The 23,031-nt window shown below is 38.3% G+C and overlaps 1 protein-coding gene across 1 annotated transcript in view; it reads left to right on the top strand.

Moving 5' to 3' along the window:
• Nucleotides 1-3,276, top strand: part of tafa4b (TAFA chemokine like family member 4b) — a 32,520-nt gene extending 29,244 nt beyond the window's left edge. The window contains exon 5 of the mRNA XM_079597331.1: nt 3,087-3,276. Within this exon, the coding sequence (XP_079453457.1) occupies nt 3,087-3,098 (12 nt within the window). The 3' untranslated portion in view covers nt 3,099-3,276. The remainder of the gene's footprint in view (nt 1-3,086) is intronic.
• Nucleotides 3,277-23,031: the final 19,755 nt, after the last annotated feature.

Below are 23,031 nucleotides of genomic sequence, written 5' to 3'. Positions count from 1 at the left end.
TTCGCAAATGCTTGTATCACAGATTTTTGGTCATCTGGTTCGGAATGTGCCATTGTTTTTCTATGTAAACTTGCACTAGATGGATGTCTTTAACGGTTGCATTCTCGTAAGTTTTGGTTACCTGGAGTTTCAATGTAGTGACAGAAATCTCAGGTTTCATTGAAAATAACTGTGTTTCGAAGATAAACCATGTCTTGGTTTGGAACGACATGAGGGTGAGCAAATGGTGACAGAATTTGAATATTGAAATTTAATATCCTTTTCAAGGCTGGTTACATTCTGACACGTGCAGACCCAGGTTGGCACCGAAAGTGTCTTTTGCCCATGGTAAGAGGGGCATCTGAGAACCTTTTGCCATAAAAATACCTTTTAAACAGACCTTTCTAAGAGCTACTATATATGCCATCAAAACACTCCCTGGGAGTATTCTCAGAAGACGTTTCTTTGAGGAGCCCTTCTCCCAAAGCTTTTTTTCTCAGGCAAACCGTTCTTCAAAGCAGCATTTTGTTGAGGCCTTACTTTTGTAAGAGGGTTCTCTGAAGCGAGAATATGAAGAGTACAAGAACTGGTATGTTATGAGATAAAATTGTCATATTTAAGATATGTAAAACAGTAAAACATACCTTTTCGAATGTTCACTTGTTTTATGGGGACAATATTGACTTCTCAAAAAGCACTTTTTACTGAAAGTTATAGGCAGACGCATCACTCAAACTTTCTAAAAGAGACTTATTAAAGAATGTGCAAAGCTTGGAGATAAATAACATTTCAGTGTGACTCCACAGAATTTGTGGCTCAGAGAATAAATCCCTGAAGACTTCAGTAGCACAGAGAAAACGTTCAAAGGACAAAGGAGAATTTTGTAAAAAAACGAGCCTAGACGAACATGCAGGGACAGCATTGTTGGTCCATGCTAGCTTTGACTTGAAAAAGGCATGAAAGCAAACTTGCAAATTGACTACATTTTGTGCACCAGGTCATCTTCATATCTGAACCCATGGTTCAACGCCTCAAAATGTCTATATTCAAGCTAAAAATGTATATGAATTTGAGATTGGTGAGATGAGGTTTGTGCAGTAAACGCCGGGGTGACGGCTGTTTCGTGCAGGTGTGTCATACAGGTGAAGTATTAAAGAAATAACGGTGTCGGAGAACACACAACTGCCATAAGAATAATTGCTCAGAGTTATAAAGTAACAGCAGAACATCTGTTGTGTTCATTAAAATGCATTATGGCAATGAGCTCCACCGAGGCTTTCAAATTAAGAGTCCTAATTAAATTGGTAAGAGGGAGAGACGAGAAATGAATGACGGCTCTGGGTCTTTCACTCAGGATTAATGACTCTGTTTGTTGGGTCCATTATTAGCTGAGCTGACTGTCAGTTGGCTAAGCCCCGCCTACTGCCCCCTCAGGAGGCCAATGGGCTGCGTGGAGGCACAGATGGGAGGCGGGAGGGAGTATTTTACTCCAGTGAGCATTAATTCTGTATTTAATAGAGGTGGAAATGGAACAGTAACCAGCAGGCTTCAGTGCACTTGTCATAGGAGATTGTGGCGATGCGCCAGGATATATATTGCATTCTCTCTTTGTCTCTTTCCATCTGCCTTCTTATATCTTTACATTCACCTCCTGTACCCTCTGCTTAATATCTCTCCTTTTTGTTTTTATTATCCTTCTCCACTGTCTGCCTTTCTGTGGTACAGCTGCCTGCCATACAGCTTTATTTCCCTTTCCAACACTAAAGTAACTAAGCGTGCATGCTTCAAATATATGGAACTTAAGGAAACACATTATAATTAGATTTCATTTGTTACAGTTAAAGCTGCAGTCCGTAACTTTTTTGGGTTAAAAATTATAAAAAATAAATATTTTGAGCAAGTACATAAACTAGATCGTTTTGAAAAATTGGTTATGTACTTGCTCAAAAAATTCGGGAAATTCGAGCATGTCTTTGCGACATTACGTCACATCTGTACACATAAAGAAGGTGTCTCGGCTATCAGACTATGTCATGTGTGAGGATGTTGGAGGTGGAGATTTATAGACTTTTCTCACAGCACTTGATATAATTAAACTTATCAGTTTGATGGCGGATCCAGAAAGGTTCAAACGACAATCACCAGTGACAACTGAAGATTCACCCGTTGTAAAATGCAAAAGACTTCGGAATTAAATGTAATCACGCAATACTGACATGAACAATTTGAGAACAAAGTATAATTTGCACGGTTTGACATGATAAGCGATCGTTAGATTTAATCAGCGTGATTTACTGCAATGCTTTCCCCCCCTTAGTTGGTCAGAACAAAAGTGGATGTTACTTACTTTTTCAAATGATTGTTGGTCATACTGCCAAAACGTAGAATCTGTGATTCCGAATGACAGTATCCCCACCGGCGCGGTGACTGACAGCCGCACATTCTCCTGAAAACATTGGATTCATCCACGGTGTGCCATGCCAAGGCACAACCCACATAAAGTTGATAATTCCACGAATAACTGCAATTGCAGATTTCGAACAGAGATGGTGACAAAGAGGAAAAACTACGGACTGCAACTCAATCAGTTAACATGAACAGTACTTCTAAAGCACTCATAATCAATGTAAATCTCAACATTTACTAATACATTATTAAGATCAACATTTTTATCTGTTAACATTAGTTAATGCACTGATATTATTGATTTAAGAAAATATTTTTTGTTGCTGTGAATAAGCCTTGTAATTGTGTCCGTGCCACTTACAGTTCTTCGCCATTCCAAAAGGGTGTAGCACAAAGGATTTGACTCATGAATCCATAACTTGTCTATTAAAGCTTTACTTTTTCTTTGTCAAGTTACATCTAAGAGAAATCAAGCTCAAAAACTATTTTACACTTATTCATGTTCCAAAAACATGAGTCTTTTCCACAGTCAAAAGACTGTCTAGCACCAACCATTCCTTCGTCTTCAAAATTATTACGTTATGGCGTAATATATATATTATACGTTATGGCTCTAACAGGAATCTCAAACATCTCAAAGCAAAGTTTTGCCATTCATTGTGCCATAGCGTTCCTTAATCGACCTCTCTTTTTATTCGTAGGTCACACGATAGCAAGAACATGGCTGCCTTACCAAGAGGCCCAAGACGCCTCAACAACCCCTAATGGAAACGGAGACCATCTTGTTTAAGACACTGACATTAAGGATGATTCCATACATTGTAGACTATAGATGACTGCCTTGTTTTGACAGAAGATAATAAGGACGGACAAGGATCTCTATATAAACCTGAGGTTCGACTGAAGATGCTGGACACACAGGTGCTCATGTGAGAGACTGAATCCGTCAGCTGAAAGTGAATTTCTGGATTTCCATCGGCTCTAGTGTGTATGTGTGTGCATGTGTGAGAGAGATTATGTGGGACTTGAAGGACAAACTGTGGACAGTTCCGACCTGGCTGGGAGCTTGTGTGTCTGTGTGCAAGTTAGTCAAGTTGATGACGATGAGACAGTAGTTTAACACTGTTTATCCGCTTTCCAGCACACAGAGAACTTTATATTCATGAATAGGGAGAGGATTGCTCTGAATGTGCGATTCACAAATGATTGTCAATTTGCTCCTTTTGGTCAGGTCATTACCCTGAAAATGTTGAAGGGTTAGTTCACCCAAAAATGAAAATTCTGTCATTATTAATTACTCATCCTCATGTCGTTCCAAAACTGTAAGTCTTTCGCTAATCTTTGGAACACAAATTAAGATATTTTCGATGAAATTTGAGAGCTTTTTGTCTCTCCATTGACAGCTACGCAACTGCCAATTTGACATTTCAAAAAGTTCATAAAGAGATCGTAAAACTAATCCATATGAATTGAGCGGTTTAGTCCAAATCTTCTGAAGAGACACGATCACTTTATATGATAAACAGATTGAATTTACTCTTTTATGCACATATCAGCGAACATAAACAGAAGCTCGATCGAACCTGCATTACACACGAGAATGAACCTCATTGGTTCTCACACATCAAGCAAACATTCTTGAGCTTCTGTTTACCACTAATGTGTGAGTTGATGAATGTTTATATGTGAATAAAAGCCTAAATTCAATCTGTTCATCATGTGAAGCGATCGAGTCTCTTCAGAATTTTTTTAATAAACCACCCAATTAATATGGATTAGTTTTACGATGTCTTTATGAACTTTTTGAAGCCTCAAAGTGGTAATGCGTAGCTGTCAATGTAGGGACAGAAAGCTCTCAGATTTCATCAAAAAGATCTTAATTTGTTACGAAGATGAACGAAAGTCTTTAAGTCGTGTTTGGAACTACATGAGGTTGAGTAATTAATGAAAGAATTTACATTTTTGGGTGAACGAACCCTTTAAGTAATTTTTCTGAATAGGATCATAACAACAAATAAAAAATTAACAGGCGATTTTTTTGTTGTTGCACTATATAAGATTATATGGAGACATTTTTTGTTTTCTAGTCTTTTACTGTTGGTGTAAGATGGAATTCAAGAGAGAAACATTTATAAAGCTTCCTTCCACAAATGCAAAGTAGAAATGCAAGTGAAGTAGACATCAGTAAAACAATGGTAAACTACAGTAAAAATACAGCTCTTTCTAGCTGTACAAATGTTATGTAATGTGAGCTTTACAGATGCAATTCCCTTCAAAATCTTTTAAAATGAACAGCTGGCTAAAAACATCTGTTACTCTGTAAAAAGATCTACAAACCACTTAAAAGTGCACTAAGTTTTTTGTACTAGATTTAACATCTAAATAAAAAAAAAACAACGACTGACAAATATGTTTAAAATGGCAATGACTTAAATGGCAGATCGGAGCCTCATGGGGACCATCATGTCGTGATCACATGACTCTTTGAATACAACTAATTAGGTGTGTTCAACTTGAAGCGGTGATACACAGACTGATCGTGTGTATGGCATCAAAGTACGTACTTATAAAGCATACAGAGCCATCTACTCTCTAATCGCTCTTCCGGTACTTTGATGTCATACACCGGTCTACACTGCGCAGCATCAAGTTGAACACACCAATTGGCAACTCCCCATTAACAGTTGGTTTCAGAATAAACTAATAACAGGGTGCCAAATACACACGGATAATAACAAAACAAAGACATCCACACCACTAGGGGTCAGTATAAAGTCCAAGGCCATTGTTGTATCTGCCAGTGAAACATAACCAGTAAGTTACTTAGTGCACTTTTAAACAAGGAACTACCTTGTTTTTAACTTTATTTATTTATTTTTTACTGTGAAGCTCTCAAAAGTACTTTGTGAAGTTCTGAAAACAGGCTAGCAATGTGCTGACTGAGATTATGAACATGTTTAAAGATAAGCTCCGATGTGAAGAGGCATAACTCATGCCCAATACTGCAATGTAATAAAGTTTGAAATAGAATCAGCTCCACTATTCATCATTGATTTTCTAATCTCAATGGGTTCCTCCACAGACTCCACAACTTAACCTAAACTTGAATTCTGAACTCTAATCGGCCCTTTTATTCATTCTTGCTGAGCTTTACCTTTTCCTGGGTTGGATCGAACTTGCAAAAAAGACGCTGCCCATTGTGCCTTTATCTCTGTATGTCTTTCTTAGGGCTCTGGTGGCTTGTGAAGTGTTGAATGAGGTTTTCTCTCTTCAAGACAGCCCTGTACGCTAGGCTCGCCCTGGGCCTGCCCAGACGTCTTCCAGGCTTCAAAGCCCCTTCAGACTCCAGCCGTCTGCTTTGTGAGCTGTGATGAATGTATCAGAACCACTGTGATTCCAGTGTTGAGCTTTGGGACATGGGGTTGAGTGCCATCTTGAATTCTCATTACCCGAAGCCCAGGATACCACCAGCCCTCTCCTGGGATGGGCTGGGTGTATTTTTAGGTCTTTTACTATTGGGAAAAGCGTATCCTGTTCTCGTTTCACATGGTCAACTGGACGTGAGGACTGTGAACATTTTGTCATCTATTTCTGCAAAGGTGTGCATATTTGCGTCTGTGCCATATGTTCATCTACAGATCCATCTAAAAAGGCTTTGTTGTGTCGCAACGCTCTCCTGGGAAGCAGAAATACGCTAAATCTGGATGCCGACAACGAATGAAGACTTTGCTTGTCAGCCCTTGTCCTCCCAAGAGGCTGCTGTGCTCGGAGGATGAACCTGATACATAGTCTGACCCAACATCATTTTGGGTTTAAGAATCAATATTTAAAGACAATTTTTTGTGACTCCCTAGTGGCCACAGCCTGCCATTGCAGATCCGACTTGTCGCTGAGAGAAGAAAAATGAGATGAGAATCACCAATAGGTCAGTAATATTTCAAAAAACAGCAGCACTGCATTTGTGGATGTGTTTGAGTGGTATTGGCAGAATAAACGCACGTTCAAGTCCATAATACTTAAATAATGTATACATACTCCCACTATTTTCTAAACACAACCCACCTCTAAGTGCTTTTAAACAGCCTGGGAGGGGACGTGTCGTGCACGACCCACATCTTCGATTGGCGGATCGACGTTCTGTACTGCCGGCTGACCTCAGGAAGAGCCTCTCATGAAAATAAAGAAAGAGAACGCCAATGAGTGTAAGATTGCAGGCAGATTTCATAAGAGAGTTTACTGTTTGTGCTCAAATCTCTTGGCGTCCCAGGAGCCCACTTAAACACTGGCTCGCTCAATGGGGTGGCACGTACCCAGCATTCTCCTCTGCAATGAAAAGAAACAAAACCTAAAGCAAAGATAAACATAAACAGTGCTATTTCTACTCGGCTGTCACCCGTTGTCGAGTTCAATTTATATTCGCTCAGAGTGAAAATTTCTTACGGCTGTGTTTGTGAAGAAAGTGAATTGAAACCTTGATATAAACAATTGATTATCATGTGCTATGAGGGAACGGTTGTAAACACTGGGACTGGGGAATGTTTATTACAGAACACAGCACACATGCTGAATCGTCCCCAAACCCTGAATGAATTTGAATGACATTCCCTTCATATCCAGTTCTCAAGAATTCTCCATTGGCACCGCTGTCACAATACAATTTGTCAAAGTGCTACAAAGCATAAATAATCTATGATGTAAAATGCTTAGATTGAATAATTTATGGATACCAGACTATGAAATAATGAAAAGCAAGTATGAAAAGCAAATGACATCTCAGCTAGTCTTTGAATTAGAGTGATGTTCTGCTTGCTTTGACAGCTGAAATTAATTAATGGATATGACTACCAGCTACAATGCACTCAGAAAGTATCATTGCTGTTCCGGGCATTTCCAAGGAGACATAAAACTTGGATTTTGAGGACACATGGGACAGGTTTTTCAAAAATAAATGACACTGCAGTTCTGTCGGAAGACATTGTTTTTTTTTTTGACATACTGTACTGTATGTACCCTTACAGAAAAGACACATGAATTTCACATGTGATCACATGTTTTCCACATGTGATCACATGTTTTCCACATGTGATCACATGGGAACAACGTCACCACATGTGAACACAGTTTTCACCACATGTGATCACATGTTTTCCACATGTGATCACATGTGAACAAGGTCACCACATGTGAACACAGTTTTCACCACATGTGATCACATGTTTTTCACATGTGAACAAAGTCACCACATGTGAACACAGTTTCACCACATGTGATCACATGTTTTCACCACATGTGACCGTCACCACATGTGAACAAAGTTTTCACCACATGTGATCACATGTTTTCACCACATGTGAACGTCACCACATGTGAACAAAGTTTTCACCACATGTGAACGTCACCACATGTGAACAAAGTTTTCACCACATGTGAACGTCACCACATGTGAACAAAGTTTTCACCACATGTGAACGTCACCACATGTGAACAAAGTTTCAGGACGTGAACATAATGGAGCAGTGGCACATGTGGAAAACACATTTTCAGCTTTATTGTAATGTGAAGTTACTGACTCAGATCTTTTGAATCTCGTTCATAATTAAAAGGTTACAAGTTAATAGCCAAATTCCCCAACAACACATTAAAATGTTATATGTAATGGCCCAAACACATCAACTTACGCAATGTTGATGTTTCATTCATCCCCATAAGCTGAGCTACATATGCAGTCTGTAGTACTGACAAAGCACAAAATCTTTTAAAAATTGATTATTGGTATGAATGTATGAGTCTGTATAAAAGCAATACACACCACATGTGGTAGGCTTTTTAAAATCTTTATTTTAACAGAATAAGCTATTGACCAAAGTAAAAATACTGACCAGATGGAGATTCTTCTTAGTTATATAATATGTATTGAATAACTATTCAGGATTGCAACACTACAGGAGAATCACATTGAGATATTACTATCTCTTCTCCCAGAGAAACCTGGTCAAGACGGCAGTACATAAAGTTTCACACAAAAGGATCACAAAATGACAATACCACAATATACATATTTAAGAACTAAATATAGTAGCAAATCAAGAAAACCAATTACAAGTTTCCTTTAGAACATTGTGCAAGATAAATTTTAAAGTGCTCAGAGTTGGAAGTGCATCTTAGTATATTTTACAATTCATTCCAAAATCAAGGAGCTTTTAAAGAAAAAGCACATTTACCAGATTCTGACAATACCCTTGGCACTTTTAGCCGGATATGAGAACCGGATCTAGTGCGATAACTATTTGTGTAATAAATTAGAAGATTTAATATATAAGAGGGTAATTAGCTTTTGCAATAAATAAGTACATATGTAGCTTTCTCCTTTGATGTAAAGATAACCAAGCTAATTAATCATATGAAATGCAATGATGCGTCCGTGACAGAAACAAACAAATCCTTTAGGTGATAAAAGATCACCGTAATCGATTATAGATAAAAATGCACTCTCTACTATTTTATTTCGGGCCTCATATGGAAAACACTTTTTTAAACGATAAAAGAAACCTAATTTTGGCCTAAGCCTCTTCAACACATTATCAATATGCATGTCAAATGCTAATCTTTCACCCGTCCATATACTGGTATAAGTATTTATTAGAACTAACTCTATTAGACAGAAGACTCTGTTAGACTCTTGTTACACTGTATAATATATAAAAGTAAAAAAAAAAAAAACTATATATATATATATATATGTATATATATATATATGTGTGTGTGTGTAAACAGCAATCAACATGGGGCGATGTTACATACAGTCGTGCTCAGAATTGATGGCACCCCTGGTGAATATCATAGACAGTAGATGGACACAGCGACCCCATAGATTTCAACCTCTTATATACTGTCGATTTCAACGGAGAAAAGTGAAGCCCATTTGAACTGAAGCACTCACTTCCTGATCGCCAGGCGTACTGCGCAGACTCAAACTGAGCTTGGTGACGTGAGCAACGTGTCTGACAGTCTGACTGGAACACGGAGCGGTTAGAGTAAAGCCACCTAAATGCGGCTGGAAAGCTTTTCCGGCCCAAATTCTCGTAGTAAACGGTAAGTGAATCTATTAATATTTAATTTTTATGGTCGCTATAATTGTTATGGTCAATGATGCCCAGCTCATTGTTACTTATAGCTTCAGACATCGATTTTGTAGATTCATTATAGCCTACATTGTATATATATAACGTTATATACATTATCCCGCTTATTACATGGCTACCTACTAAATAAATCAATAATTTGACACAAAATATTCATTTAAAAAGGAGTTTGTTGATTTAAAAACGATTTATATTGCTTCCGCTAAAGAAAATAACGTTAGTCCCTAACCGTCTCTACGGTTAGAATCCTGCGTCCGTGGCAACGCTCTGTTTTTCATGGCAACGGTCTGTTATACTTCGCAGCGGTCTGTTATCAAGAAATAACAGACCGCAATCTACATTAAAATTCAACCTAGCCATGTAATAAGAAATACTTAACATTACTTGCTTTTTATTCGTTATTTTCCTCACGGTTTTTAATATGTTCAATATTCTGCTCCACACGTTTGCTTTGTTTGAATATAGATAGCCTTGGGGAAATAAAAAAGGCTGAGTGTCAGTGAATAGAGACGCACAAAATGGCGACTCCATCAAAACCAAAGGTATGTTACACTATCATTGAGAGATATGGCCTCTAAGTTATACTAGTTAATTCTAAAATGTAATGACCTTAATTCGCAATTTCTCTAATTTCGCCTCCTTTCTATTACCTTTGTCTTAAGTAAGTTGTAACGTTAATTCTCTTATGTCTTTTCCCCTTTGCAACACACTTGCTGTTTTGTCAGACTACAATTGACATTGAGGAAGATTGGCCTAATGTTACTCACTCCGATGAGGAAGATGAGGCTCCTCAACATCAGGTGCAGATATGTTGTCCAAACACGTTCATCTAGTCTCTTTCTGTTCAACGGCCTTTTATTTTAATTTAGTTAAATATAATTAACTGATGATTTGTTGTATGTCATATGCAGTGGCGACTCGTAGGTTTTAAAATAGAGGAGGCACACTAAATTAAAGCAATAAGCCCTGCGAAGCCGTGTTTTACAGGAGTTACTCCATAAAAATCTTTATTTTAATATTTATTTTATTCATAATATTCAAATATTCGGGTCCAGCCCTACTCTTGACCCCTGACTTTATATAGCGCCTTTAACAGTTGCATCTCAAAGCACTTTACATGAAAATAAATAAAAGATACAGTGCAGGCCATAAAAACAGTATATATAAAAAGCCAAAAAACAAAGTAATCACATGAATCACATAAAAGCTGCCCTAAAAAGTACGTTTTAAGGGACGATTTAAAAACACTAAGGGATTCTGCATTCCTAATCTCAGAGGGCAAGGAATTCCACAATTTAGGAGCCAACGAGGAGAAAGCCCGATTACCCATGGTTTTTAGCCATGTTGTTTGGACAGTTAAAAGACCAGTGTTGCCAGTATTTTACTGTAAAAAATAACTTGGGTGTGACAAGCAGTGCGGGGCCGAGAGCCGGCGGCGCAAGGCCGGTGGCATTATTTTCACATCAAAATCTTGAGTAGGCTGTTCCTCCCTTACCTCGACGAGACTGGGCATATGTTTATCATTGAAGTTTGTACACACTTGAGCTTCAAACTATTTTGGATGGTAGTGTTATCATTCATAATTACTGCTGACTCTTTACACTCCATACACTGTTTTTCAGACAGAGGATGACTCAAACGGGACTCCAGAGCATGACTCAAACGGGACTCCAGAGCATGACTCAAACGGGACTCCAGAGCATGACTCAATCTGGACTCCAAAACGGCCAAAGATAAATGTAAACAAATCTGATTTGTTTACACTTACGGTATTTATGTGGTAAAAGTGTCTTTTTCATACATATGTCACCAAATAGGCAGTAAAAGGTGAAAGATAACAAAACCCAATTCATTAGTTGTCTCTACCTGAGCAACAGATAACAGAGATATTTTTTAACAATTACAAGATTCTAGAAAGTTGTCCAGCACTACTTGAAGTTTTTTCATTTAAGACTTTCTCTATTTTCTTTCTCTTGTACACTTTTCCTCTTTCTACACTGATAGAGAGACTACAAAAATGACGTAAAGGAGCTTGAGGAGAGGGTAAAACCAAGGATAAGGAGATAAGGCGTTTGCGAAGATTAAACTTTCAAATGCAAGAGGGTAAGGGGAGCCATTGCAGTAACTTTTAACCAATTTCGATTTTACAGTTCCACCAGTACTGTATTTTGCAACAAAAAAATCCTTTACTCCTAGTGAGTTTTGTGATCAGAATTACTGATTTTGTGGTGGTAATTTCAAGAAATGTGCACCCAAAAATTCACCCTCAAGTTGTTACAAACCTGTTTAATTTTTTTCCGTCTGTTAAACACAAGAGGTTTGGAACAGCTTGAGGGTGAGTAAGTGATGACAACATTTTGATTTTTGGGTGATTATTTTAATTTGATCATTCATACATGTATCGTATTGTATGTTTCACATGTGATCTCATGTATGTAACTCACAATGGCTGCATTTACACTGCAAGTCTTAATGCACAGATCGGATCTTTTGACCATATCTGATGTTTTATTTATTTTTGTCCTGCCTATTACATTCTCTTTAGACACGACTGTATCATACATCCGTGTTTACATTAATCGTGAAAAACAGGAGGGACTGATTATAATATTGTAATAATACTACAACTAATAAGTCTCAACTCGATTGCTGTGTGTGTTAACTGTGTGTGTTAACTGTTCGTTCCTTTGATTTGAATGTAGGACTTGCTGACAAAATTACAAAAGCTGTCAAAGATGCCATTCAGGCAGTTCAGTCTGCCCCCAGCCACCCAGTTGATATCGATAATTATCACGATAAATGGCAAATCTTCATTACTGTCAAGTTTAAAAGGTACATTTTTGATGCCAAGTGAAAGTTGTAGAAAACACAAAGTTAATTGTGATTTTATCATTAGAAAATAACAAACACAATGTTGACAAGTCTGTGAATGTATTCTATTTTATTTTTGCTTTGCAGAACAAGTCTGTGACTAACTTGATGAACCCAGTTGCTTTAGATCGTGCTCTAAGATGTGAGGGTTACAAAAAGCTGACCAGATCCCTTATGGACTCCATCTTCTCTTTTTGCTCTGTCACCGGGAAAAAGGGAGTTGTCGGTGAAAAAAGAAAGAGCTTTGACCTACAAAAGGTGCAGCTAGTAATTGGTAAGCATGTCTGAATATTTATTTTGCGTTGAACAAAATATTATTGTATCAGCTCTTTAAAGGGTTCATTAATTTGTCATGAAACCCTAAAAAACATTTTTTTGAGAGGTTAAAACAGATATGTACACATCATTGAAAACAACAATAGAACCGTGATCTGTAACTTGTTTTCAAATTTTAATGTAATTGATCTAATTTCTTACAGACCATGTCAAAAAGAAGCACCAAGGCATCGGAGACACTGAGATCAAGGTCTGCATGGCACAGAAACTGAAAGATCTGAGACGACGAGCAGAAAGGTATCTTCAGATAATCCAAGTGTGATCCCCATGTGGTCTGATCTAGGGCTGCAACTAACGATTATTTTCATAATCGATTCATCTGTCGATTATTTTTTTGATTAATCGGATAGAAATAAAATAAAAAAAACATTAATTTCCGACCCTTTATTCAAAAACAGAACTGACAGTGCAAATTCACAGTGCAAAAAAATCTTCAGAAAGTGCACAAACAGGTTGCTCCTTAACCATCCCTGAGCTTTTAAAGTAATAATTTTTTTTTTAAATTGACTAACACAAACAACATAATAGGGCTGGGTAAAAATATCGATTCATCAATGCATTGCAATTATTTGTTTCTTAATTCAATATCGATTCATCAAATCCTATGAATCGATTCAGTCCACCGGCCAGTGGCGGCGCTGTGGGCAACACTCTAGTGAGAGCGTTCAGCGTAGTACAAGACGCGCTTTACCAAAACAGCAACATGGCGAATAGCAGCTGCACTCCGTTCAAGCCTGCACCACCAACCAGGGTCCGAAATGAAAATGTTTTTAATAAAATGTTTGTCCCGCCATAGTCTTATCTGATCGGTGACAGGGCGCATGTTTAACTGAAGAACGGGCAGAGAGAGAGAGCGAGTCCCGGTCGTGCGCGCGCTCTCTCTCAGTGGAGCCAGGCGAAAGTATAAAGGCTTCACCGTCTCCTAAGCGCTGTCTTGCTCTCTCTCCCTGGCATATATTAATCAAAATAAATCGACACGATGGTAAAAGGTCGGAAGACCATAGTTCCTTGTGGAGCATTCGGATATATTGTTTTCCTGAATTACCGCTGGGTGTGAATTGTGCTAAAACACCTTCTTCTATGAAAAGCGTTCCGCACATTCAGCTGACATAAACCACACTTTAAATAAACGAAAAAACTATCCAGTGATTAAATGTTTTCTGTTCTATGTCCTAGCTGCCGGGATAATCAGATTGTTCAGAGCTACAAAAATAACATGACGCAAAAATCGCACCGTGTACGCCCGCCTTAATGTTTTTCCTCCTGTAGCTAGACTAGTGTTTTTGTATGTAGTTTTTAAAGATTTTGTTAAGCTTTTGGTTTACCTCAAAATAATTGTGTAAATACAGTAAAATAATAGGCCTGCTGATGCTGACATTGAGAGCTCCATGCTTTCCTATGGCTCTGTAACATTAGGTTAATGTTTGTCTTCAGATACTGTTTAAATTAATATATAGATTTTTTTTTTATATACATTTCAAATTTTGCTCTGGACAATTGTTTATGTTTGTATTGTGCTTCTGTTTACATTTCTTTTATAACTTGAATGTATAGGAAGAAAGAAATATACTTTCTGCTACTTACAGTTACATGCACTTTAAAAGTGTTAATAAAGCACCTGTTTGTTATAGTTGTGTTTTGTATTCAACACATGTACAATATTGTACAGTTTGTTCTGCTAAATAAACCATGACAGGAAACATGCTGGGGTCAATTTGTTCTTAAACATTGGTAATAATGCACACATTATTTAAAAATATATTCAGGTACTTAATTACTTGTGTATTTACTTATTATTGAATCGATATCGAAGCTAATAAATCAATATCGAATCGAATCGAAATCGAATCGAAGCCTCAAGAATCGAAATCGAATCGAATTGTGAGATTCCTAACAATACCCAGCCCTACAACATAAACATGTATGCTTTACATCTGCCAAATATATAGGATTTTTTTTTTTAAAGTGCACAAAAAGATGTATATTTTTGTTTAAGGGACCTGAGCTGTTAAAGTAATAAAAAAATGTTTTAATTGACTAACACAAAAAACATACACATGTATGCTTTTGTCATGATTAGTGTTTCCCTGTCTTGTCTATTAGTTATCCCAGGTGTCTCTCATTTCCCACGCCCCCTTGTTAGCCTGTTTAGCTCGTTTGTCTCTGATTATTTAAGACCTGTGTTTCTGCCCTGTCCTTGTGAGTTCTTGTTTAATGTTTAACGTTGATGTTGGTTATTCTCGTTCCCGAGTCCCGTTATCTAGTGTGTCAATTGGATCCTGCCTCATCTCTGCTTCAGCCGCACCGGCGTTACAGCTTTACATCTGCCAAATATATAGGATTTTTGGTAACACTTTACAATAAGGTTCATTAGTTAACATTAGTTAACTACATTAGTTAACGTTAACTAATAATGAACTGCACTTATACAGCATTCATTCATCTTTGTTAATGTTAATTTCGACATTTACTAATACTTTATTAAAATCTTGTTAACATGAGTTAATGCACTGTGAACTAACGTGAACAAACAATGAACAGCTTTATTCATATTAACTAACATTAACAAAGATTCATAAATACTGTAACAAATGTATTGTTCATGTTAGTTAATACATTAAATAATGCTTAATAAATGAACCTTATTGTAAAGTGTTACCGGATTTTTTTTTAAAGTGCACAAAAAGATGTATATTTTTGTTTAAGGGACCTGAGCTGTCAGAACAATAAATACATTTAAAAAAATAAAGAAAAATACAAAGCAGAAAACTTAACAGGATTTGTTTAAACGTCAGAACTTGTTCTCTACACTACACTCACAGACGCACAAACTCACACACTCACAGACGCACGCACACACTCACAGACGCACACACTCACAAAAAAATACAATGGATTGACCACCTCGTATGGTGTGTATTTTGCAGCTCATCCTTTCCGAGCATTTAGTGAAGTTTCTCTGAGTCATTTAGAGTAAAGAATGAAAAATCCAGTGCTGCAAATTGTGGAAAAAATATTCCCCTTGTAATGGTACTTGGGACAGACAAGAAAGTGTTTGCATCTTCTGTCTATCTGATTCAAATCAGTCTGCTAATTTAGTGGTAGGATTTTTTATATATATATATATATATATATATATATATATATATATATATATATATATATATATATATATTGTTGTCCATTTATCAAACTTCCATGTCTCTTATATAGTAATTATATATTACTATGTACCAATTTACAAATGCTCGGACACACTCTGTCTCTCTTGCGCGCAGACACTAGGTCTCTCTGCGCGCACTGTCGCTCGCGCGCAAACACACTCGCGCGCAGACACTCTATCGCTCGCTCTCGGACGCACTCGGTCTCTCTCGCGCGCAAACACACTCGGTCACTGCGCGCACTATCGCTCGCGCGCAAACACACTCTTTCTCTCTCGCGCAGTGTGTGGCTCGCTCGGGGAGTTCGCTTCGCTTTTGTCCAGTTCGGCGAGGCGCCGCTCCGCACTCAACTAATTTTTTTTATATACTCATATCTCCACGTCACGTGAGCAGACCAACTAGTCGATAATGACATTCGTTGACAACGATTTTCATAATCGATTATTATCGATTTTAGCGATTAGTTGTTGCAGCCCTAGTCTGATCCACCTCAACTCATTCGAGATGTATTTGTCAATCATTTTCCAGACGAACACATTTTCAGTTATTTTAGTAAATGTCTTAGATCTTTCAGTGGTTATAATATCAAGTTATGGGGTCCACCTCCTTCAAGTCCCAAAAATGTGCATGCATCACAAAAGTAATCCATCCGGCTCCAGGGGGATAAACGAAGGCCTTCTGAAGGTAATCCGTGCGGTTTTACTTTTGTGAAGGATGCATGCACATTTTTGGGACTTGAAGGAGGTGGACCCCATAACTTGACATTATAACCACTGAGAGATCTAAGACATTAGAAAGAAAAGAAAGAAAATGTTACTTTATCAGTCAAATTTTACTCTATCAGGATAGACTTGTGTTTGCACTGCCCTAATCTTTGATTGTTTTTCTATCCCAAAACAGGATGCCTGCTGAAGGACACACAGAGGACTGAGACAATACACACATGCCCTTTTATGATTATATTTACTTTGGTTTTGCTTTGTTTGTTTCAAAAATTTAATTTGTATTGCATATTTTACAATGAAATAAAAAGCTCAATTTGAATTATTTGTTTTAATGTTGGGAAACATGGCTATAGGTCCTACAGAAGAACATGGTAGGCCTACTGTTTTCTGTGGTATATTGCTTAAAGGACAAGTTCGGTATTTTACACTTAAAGCCCTGTTTACAGATCGTATCTGATGAAATAGAACGGTTAAGATTAAACTTTGGACACATGCTGCTGTCGCGAGAATTTTAGTTTTATTTCGCTTTCCTCCCCCACCCCCACAATGGCAGTCTATGTGCACTGGAAGATTCCTTCCTAAAAACACATTAAACTTTCGTTTACAAAGACGTGAAACTCACCGAGTGGTCAGGGGTGTTCACTGATACGGTCCCAAAAAAAATTGCTGAAAAAGATGCATTCCAACAGGTTTTATCGTAGTTTTTGTCCAACTCCATTGACTAGTATTGAATGTGCTGTGTGAAGTACGGTATTACTCCGCCGCTGGAGTGTCTATTATTCAAGCTCTCAACGGAAGAATCACGGGTGTGACACGTTTGGCAAAATAGGTCCACAAAAGCGAATTAAACCTAAAATTCTCGCGACAGCAGCATGTGTCCAAATTTTAATCTTAACCGTTCTATTTCATCAGATACGATCTGTAAACAGGGCTTTAAGTGTAAAATACCGAACTTGTCCTTTAAAGATTTTTACATGGGTTTCACATGAAGTTAAAGGTTTACATGGGGTGTAGGTTTAACATAGATTGTTTATGGGTTTCAAATGTTATTCCAATGTGATCTCATGGGTTTCACATGGGAATTGTGCGTTTCACATGTGATCTCATGGGTTTCACATGTGATATCATGGGTTTCACATGGGAATTGTGCGTTTCACATGTGATCTCATGGGTTTCACATGTGATATCATGGGTTTCACATGGGAATTGTGCGTTTCACATGTGATCTCATGGGTTTCACATGTGATATCATGGGTTTCACATGGGAATTGTGCGTTTCACATGTGATCTCATGGGTTTCACATGTGATATCATGGGTTTCACATGGGAATTGTGCGTTTCACATGTGATCTCATGGGTTTCACATGTGATATCATGGGTTTCACATGGGAATTGTGCGTTTCACATGTGATCTCATGGGTTTCACATGGGAATTGTGCGTTTCACATGTGATCTCATGGGTTTCACATGTGATATCATGGGTTTCACATGGGAATTGTGCGTTTCACATGTGATCTCATGGGTTTCACATGTGATATCATGGGTTTCACATGTGATATCATGGGTTTCACATGTGATATCATGGGTTTCACATGTGATATCATGGGTTTCACATGGGAATTGTGCGTTTCACATGTGATATCATGGGTTTCACATGGGAATTGTGCGTTTCACATGTGATCTCATGGGTTTCACATGGGAATTGTGCGTTTCACATGTGATCTCATGGGTTTCACATGTGATATCATGGGTTTCACATGGGAATTGTGCGTTTCACATGTGATCTCATGGGTTTCACATGTGATATCATGGGTTTCACATGTGATATCATGGGTTTCACATGTGATATCATGGGTTTCACATGGGAATTGTACGTTTCACATGTGATCTCATGGGTTTCACATGGGAATTGTACGTTTCACATGTGATCTCATGGGTTTCACATGGGAATTGTACGTTTCACATGTGATCTCATGGGTTTCACATGGGAATTGTACGTTTCACATGTGATCTCATGGGTTTCACATGTGATATCATGGGTTTCACATGGGAATTGTACGTTTCACATGTGATCTCATGGGTTTCATGGGTTTCACATGTGATAGCATGGGTTTCACATGGGAATTGTACGTTTCACATGTGATTATAGGTTTCACATGGGAATTTTACATGGGCTTCACATGTGAATTGTACGTTTCACATGTGATTATAGGTTTCACATGGGAATTTTACATGGGCTTCACATGTGATCACATGGGCTTCACATGTGATCACATGGGCTTCACATGTGATCACATGGGCTTCACATGTGTAAATGTTCCAAAAGCACACATTTCCCACGTAATCCACATGTGATCCACATATTTCACATGTGCTTTTAACATGCTTTTACATGTGAAATTTCACATGTGAAAAATCACATGTGCATGTGGTCACATGTGACCACATGTGTTTTTGCACATGTGAAATTCATGTGGTTTTTCTGTAAGGGTAATAATGCTTGTGATTTGAATATGATGTTCTAGATAAAAAGTTATCCTGGGTGGCATGGACAGAAAAGTGAACTGCACAATTTCATTCTGTTTCCGGCATTTACATTTACAGTAGGTCTTAATAATAAATAAATTAAGTTAGGGGGATACAGAACATGTTTTTACGTTTAAAAAATGCAAAACAAAAATGCAAGACAAAACAAAAAAAGTACAGAGGCATGGCTTTTTAAAGTTAAAAAGCTTTAAAAAGTTTTCACATTCACACTTGAATGTCGGTAAGTTTATAAAAAAAGCAACATTTTGAACAAAAAGGTGAGAAAATCGTGTTTCGCTAATCGTAGATGTATTGTGAACCCGTAGTTTTGCGTGGACTGTGTAGTTTTGACTGGCTTGCTAACTTTTAATATCGACTACAGACAGACTGGCATCCTTTGCACTTAGGGCGTGCCATAATAGCTGGTTCAAGCGTAAAAATACCTGCAAGTTATTTGTTTTGACCATAATCCACAAGTCTTTGGTTAAAATCATTATTGTAATGTGTGAACACGCTGGCAATGTTTTTGTTGTTTGTAAAATAGTTAAAGGGCCCTATCTTGCACCCAGCGCAATTGACTTTGTACACCGACGCATGTATCATTCCTATTTTGCACCCGCGCACAGCGGACTTTTCCCTCCACAGACGCACGTCGGTAAATTAGGGAATGAACTTGCGCTCGCGGGGGCGGTTGAGCGCAAAGAGGAGGCGTGTTCCGGCGCAAAACTGCCCTGGTGCTATTTTCCAGTTTTAGAAAGCAATTGCGCCACCAGGAAAAAAACAGTCTAAAGACAGTGGTGCGTTGCGCGTTAGTGATATGGGGCCCTATTTTGACGATCTAAAACGCAAGTGTCAAAGTGCAAAGCGCAAGTAACTTTGTGGGCGGATCCCGGCGCTGTTGCTATTTTCCCAGCGCGATAAATGACTCTTGCGCCCGACGCAAATCTAAAAGGGGTTGGTCTGAAGTAGCTTCATTATTCATAGGTGTGGTTTGGGCGTAACGTGAAATAAACCAATCAGAGCGCCCTCTCACATTCCCTTTAAGAGCAGGCGCGCTTGTTCCATGGCGGATTGCTATTATAACGGCGGATTTGCCGGCGCACGCCAGGAGCAGTTCACAGCCGAGGAGACCGACGTTCTCGTCAGGGCCGTAAAACACAGAGAAGTGACATTGGGGATGATGGGAGAAACCCACCCAAATTAGCTTCGGTTAAACAGGCGTATAGTAAATGTGTAGCCTAATCTAGATTTTTTTTGGGGTAGTAAATGTGTAGCCTAATCAAGATTTTTTTTTTTTTTATCTAGATAGATTTTTTTCACATCTTCACGGACACAACAATGATTTCCCTCGTGTGTTAATATTTTTCCTTGTAATAATGTATGATTTGCAAAAATGAAAACTGCTGCATCTTTTTATATTAGAGAATCAAAGTGGATGCGCGTTAACATTATGGCCAAGCACGCGCCCTTAAAATACCATATCACTAACGCGCAACGCGCCACTGTCTTTAGACTGTTTTTTTCCTGGTCAATGGCGCAATTGCTTTCTAAAACTAGAAAATAGCACCATGGAAGTTTTGCGCCGGAACACGCCTTCTCTTTGCGCTGAACCGCCCCCGCGAGCGCAAGTTAATTTCCTAATTTACCGACGTGCGTCTGTGGAGGGAAAAGTCTGCTGTGCGCGGGTGCAAAATAGGAATGATACATGCGTCGGTGTTCAAAGTCAATTGCGCTGGGTGCAAGATAGGGCCCATGGTATTTTAAGGGCGCGTGCTTGGCCATAATGTAGCGTGTTAACACACATCCACTTTGATTCTCTAATATAAACAGACGCAGCAGTTTTCATTTTTGCAAATCATACATTATTACAAGGAAAAATATTAACACACGAGGGAAATCATTGTTGTGTCCGTGAAGATGTGGAAAAGATCTATCTAGAAAATAAAAAAAATAAATCTAGATTAGGCTACACATTTACCCAAATTATACCCCTGTTTAACCGAAACTAATTTGGGTGGGTTTCTCCCATCATCCCCATTGTCACTTCTCTGTGTTTTACGGCCCTGACGAGAACGTCGGTCTCCTCGGCTGTGAACCGCTTCTGGCGTGCGCTGGAAAATCCGCCGTTATAATAGCAATCCGCCATGGAACAAGTGCGCCTGCTCTTAAAGGGAATGTGAGAGGACGCTTTGATTGGTTTATTTCACGTTACGCCAACCCCTTTTAGATTTGCGCCAGGCGCAAGAGGCATTTATCCCGCCGGGAAAATAGCAACAGCGCCGGGATCCGCGCACAAAGTTACTTGCGCTTTGCGCTTTGACATTTGCGTTTCAGATCGTTAAAATAGGGCCCAAAGTGTATCTGTTGCATTAACCATCCAATCACCATTTGAGTTCTTTTCAAGCACATGCTTAATGTGTGACACGATGCAGTAGCCTACATGTGAAATGGTGCATGTTAAATGACGTTATTAAACGCAGCAGTTTATGTATTTCTCTTGTGTGTATTTGAGCGACATATTTGCAAGAAACCGCCTAAATTCCCATACGTTTGCTCTTTCCACTTTGTGAATGGCAGACCCACATAAGATCATCCCTTTAATATTTGGCCACTTCTTTACGATAGAAATGTTACAGCCACTGCAATTTCTTGAACAATAACATGTTGACATCAAAACACACAAACTCATGATGAGGGTTTCAACTTTTATTTTGAATTTGCGATGAATGAACAGTTTGCATATTTAGAATGTATTCTCCTGTGTAGACGTAGGTTTATAGATCTATAGAAATAGATGACGTTACAAATCTGGTGAAATGGCGCACATTGCGTTCCCATATGAACGTCACATAAGCAACCCAAACTCACAGCATATGCATAACTCATATGCAGAGGTGGCATTTGTTAAACGAGCTGCTGAGACACGGTTTGAAGACCCAGTTACTCCGAGTCACAACACAAAATAATTGAAAATGTTCTCACTAGATGTTAGGCTACTTCTTCCCACAACATGGATTCTTACCGGCTAGCGAAACGGAAGTCTAACACATTATAAGGAAGTACGTCATCGTATTTACTTCCGCGCTGCAAAATAAGGTGGATAATGTAGAATAAATGGTGCTAGTACGCATCTTCTGAAATAGTACAGAATCATCAGACTCAAAAACAAGCGAAGAAGCAGAAACAAGTGATAGGCTGAATCCGAAATCGCCCCCTAAAATTCGGAATTCGGACTGCCGTTGAGCGTACATCGGCTGTACACTTGTTGTTGCAGTGCAATGTGCGATAGAATTAGTGCAATAACGTCCACTGTGGTTTCGGACACCAATACAAATGGCTGTCACCTCAAATAATAATATTTAATGATATAGGGGGCGATTGCAGATTCAGCCATTGAAGATTGCTCACACACATGTAAGCTACTGTGATGTGATTGAACATTCAAATGCGTATAAATCAAAACTGCTTAACGTTACTGAATGAAATGTTGAACCAAAGAAGAACTATAGGCTCTGTATATTGCTGCACATAATCCATCGAATAACAATCTGCTACTGTTTAAATGTCAGGAACTGTTTTCTAGTGGAAGGAATTCTCATAGTTTTTTAAGAATGAAAAAAAGTGTTTAATTTTTTTTTAATTCATTGAAAAACATTCTACTGCTGTTTACATGGTAAACTCTAAAAAATGCTGGGTTGTTTCAACCTAATTTTGGGTCAAATATGGACAAATATTTTTAAATCACATTTTTAACCCAACGTTTGTGTTTGTCCATATTTGACCCAAAATTGGGTTGAAACAACCCAGCATTTTTTAGTGTAGGAACTACATTTTCTAGTGGAAGGATTTCTCTTCATTTTTTTTTATTTTAATAGCGTTTCATTT

This window comes from Phoxinus phoxinus (genome assembly GCF_949152265.1).
Source record: "Phoxinus phoxinus genome assembly, chromosome: 22".
Taxonomy (NCBI): domain Eukaryota; kingdom Metazoa; phylum Chordata; class Actinopteri; order Cypriniformes; family Leuciscidae; genus Phoxinus; species Phoxinus phoxinus.
Note: the sequence above shows the minus strand (reverse complement) of the source record. Positions and strands in the feature narration are given on the sequence as shown.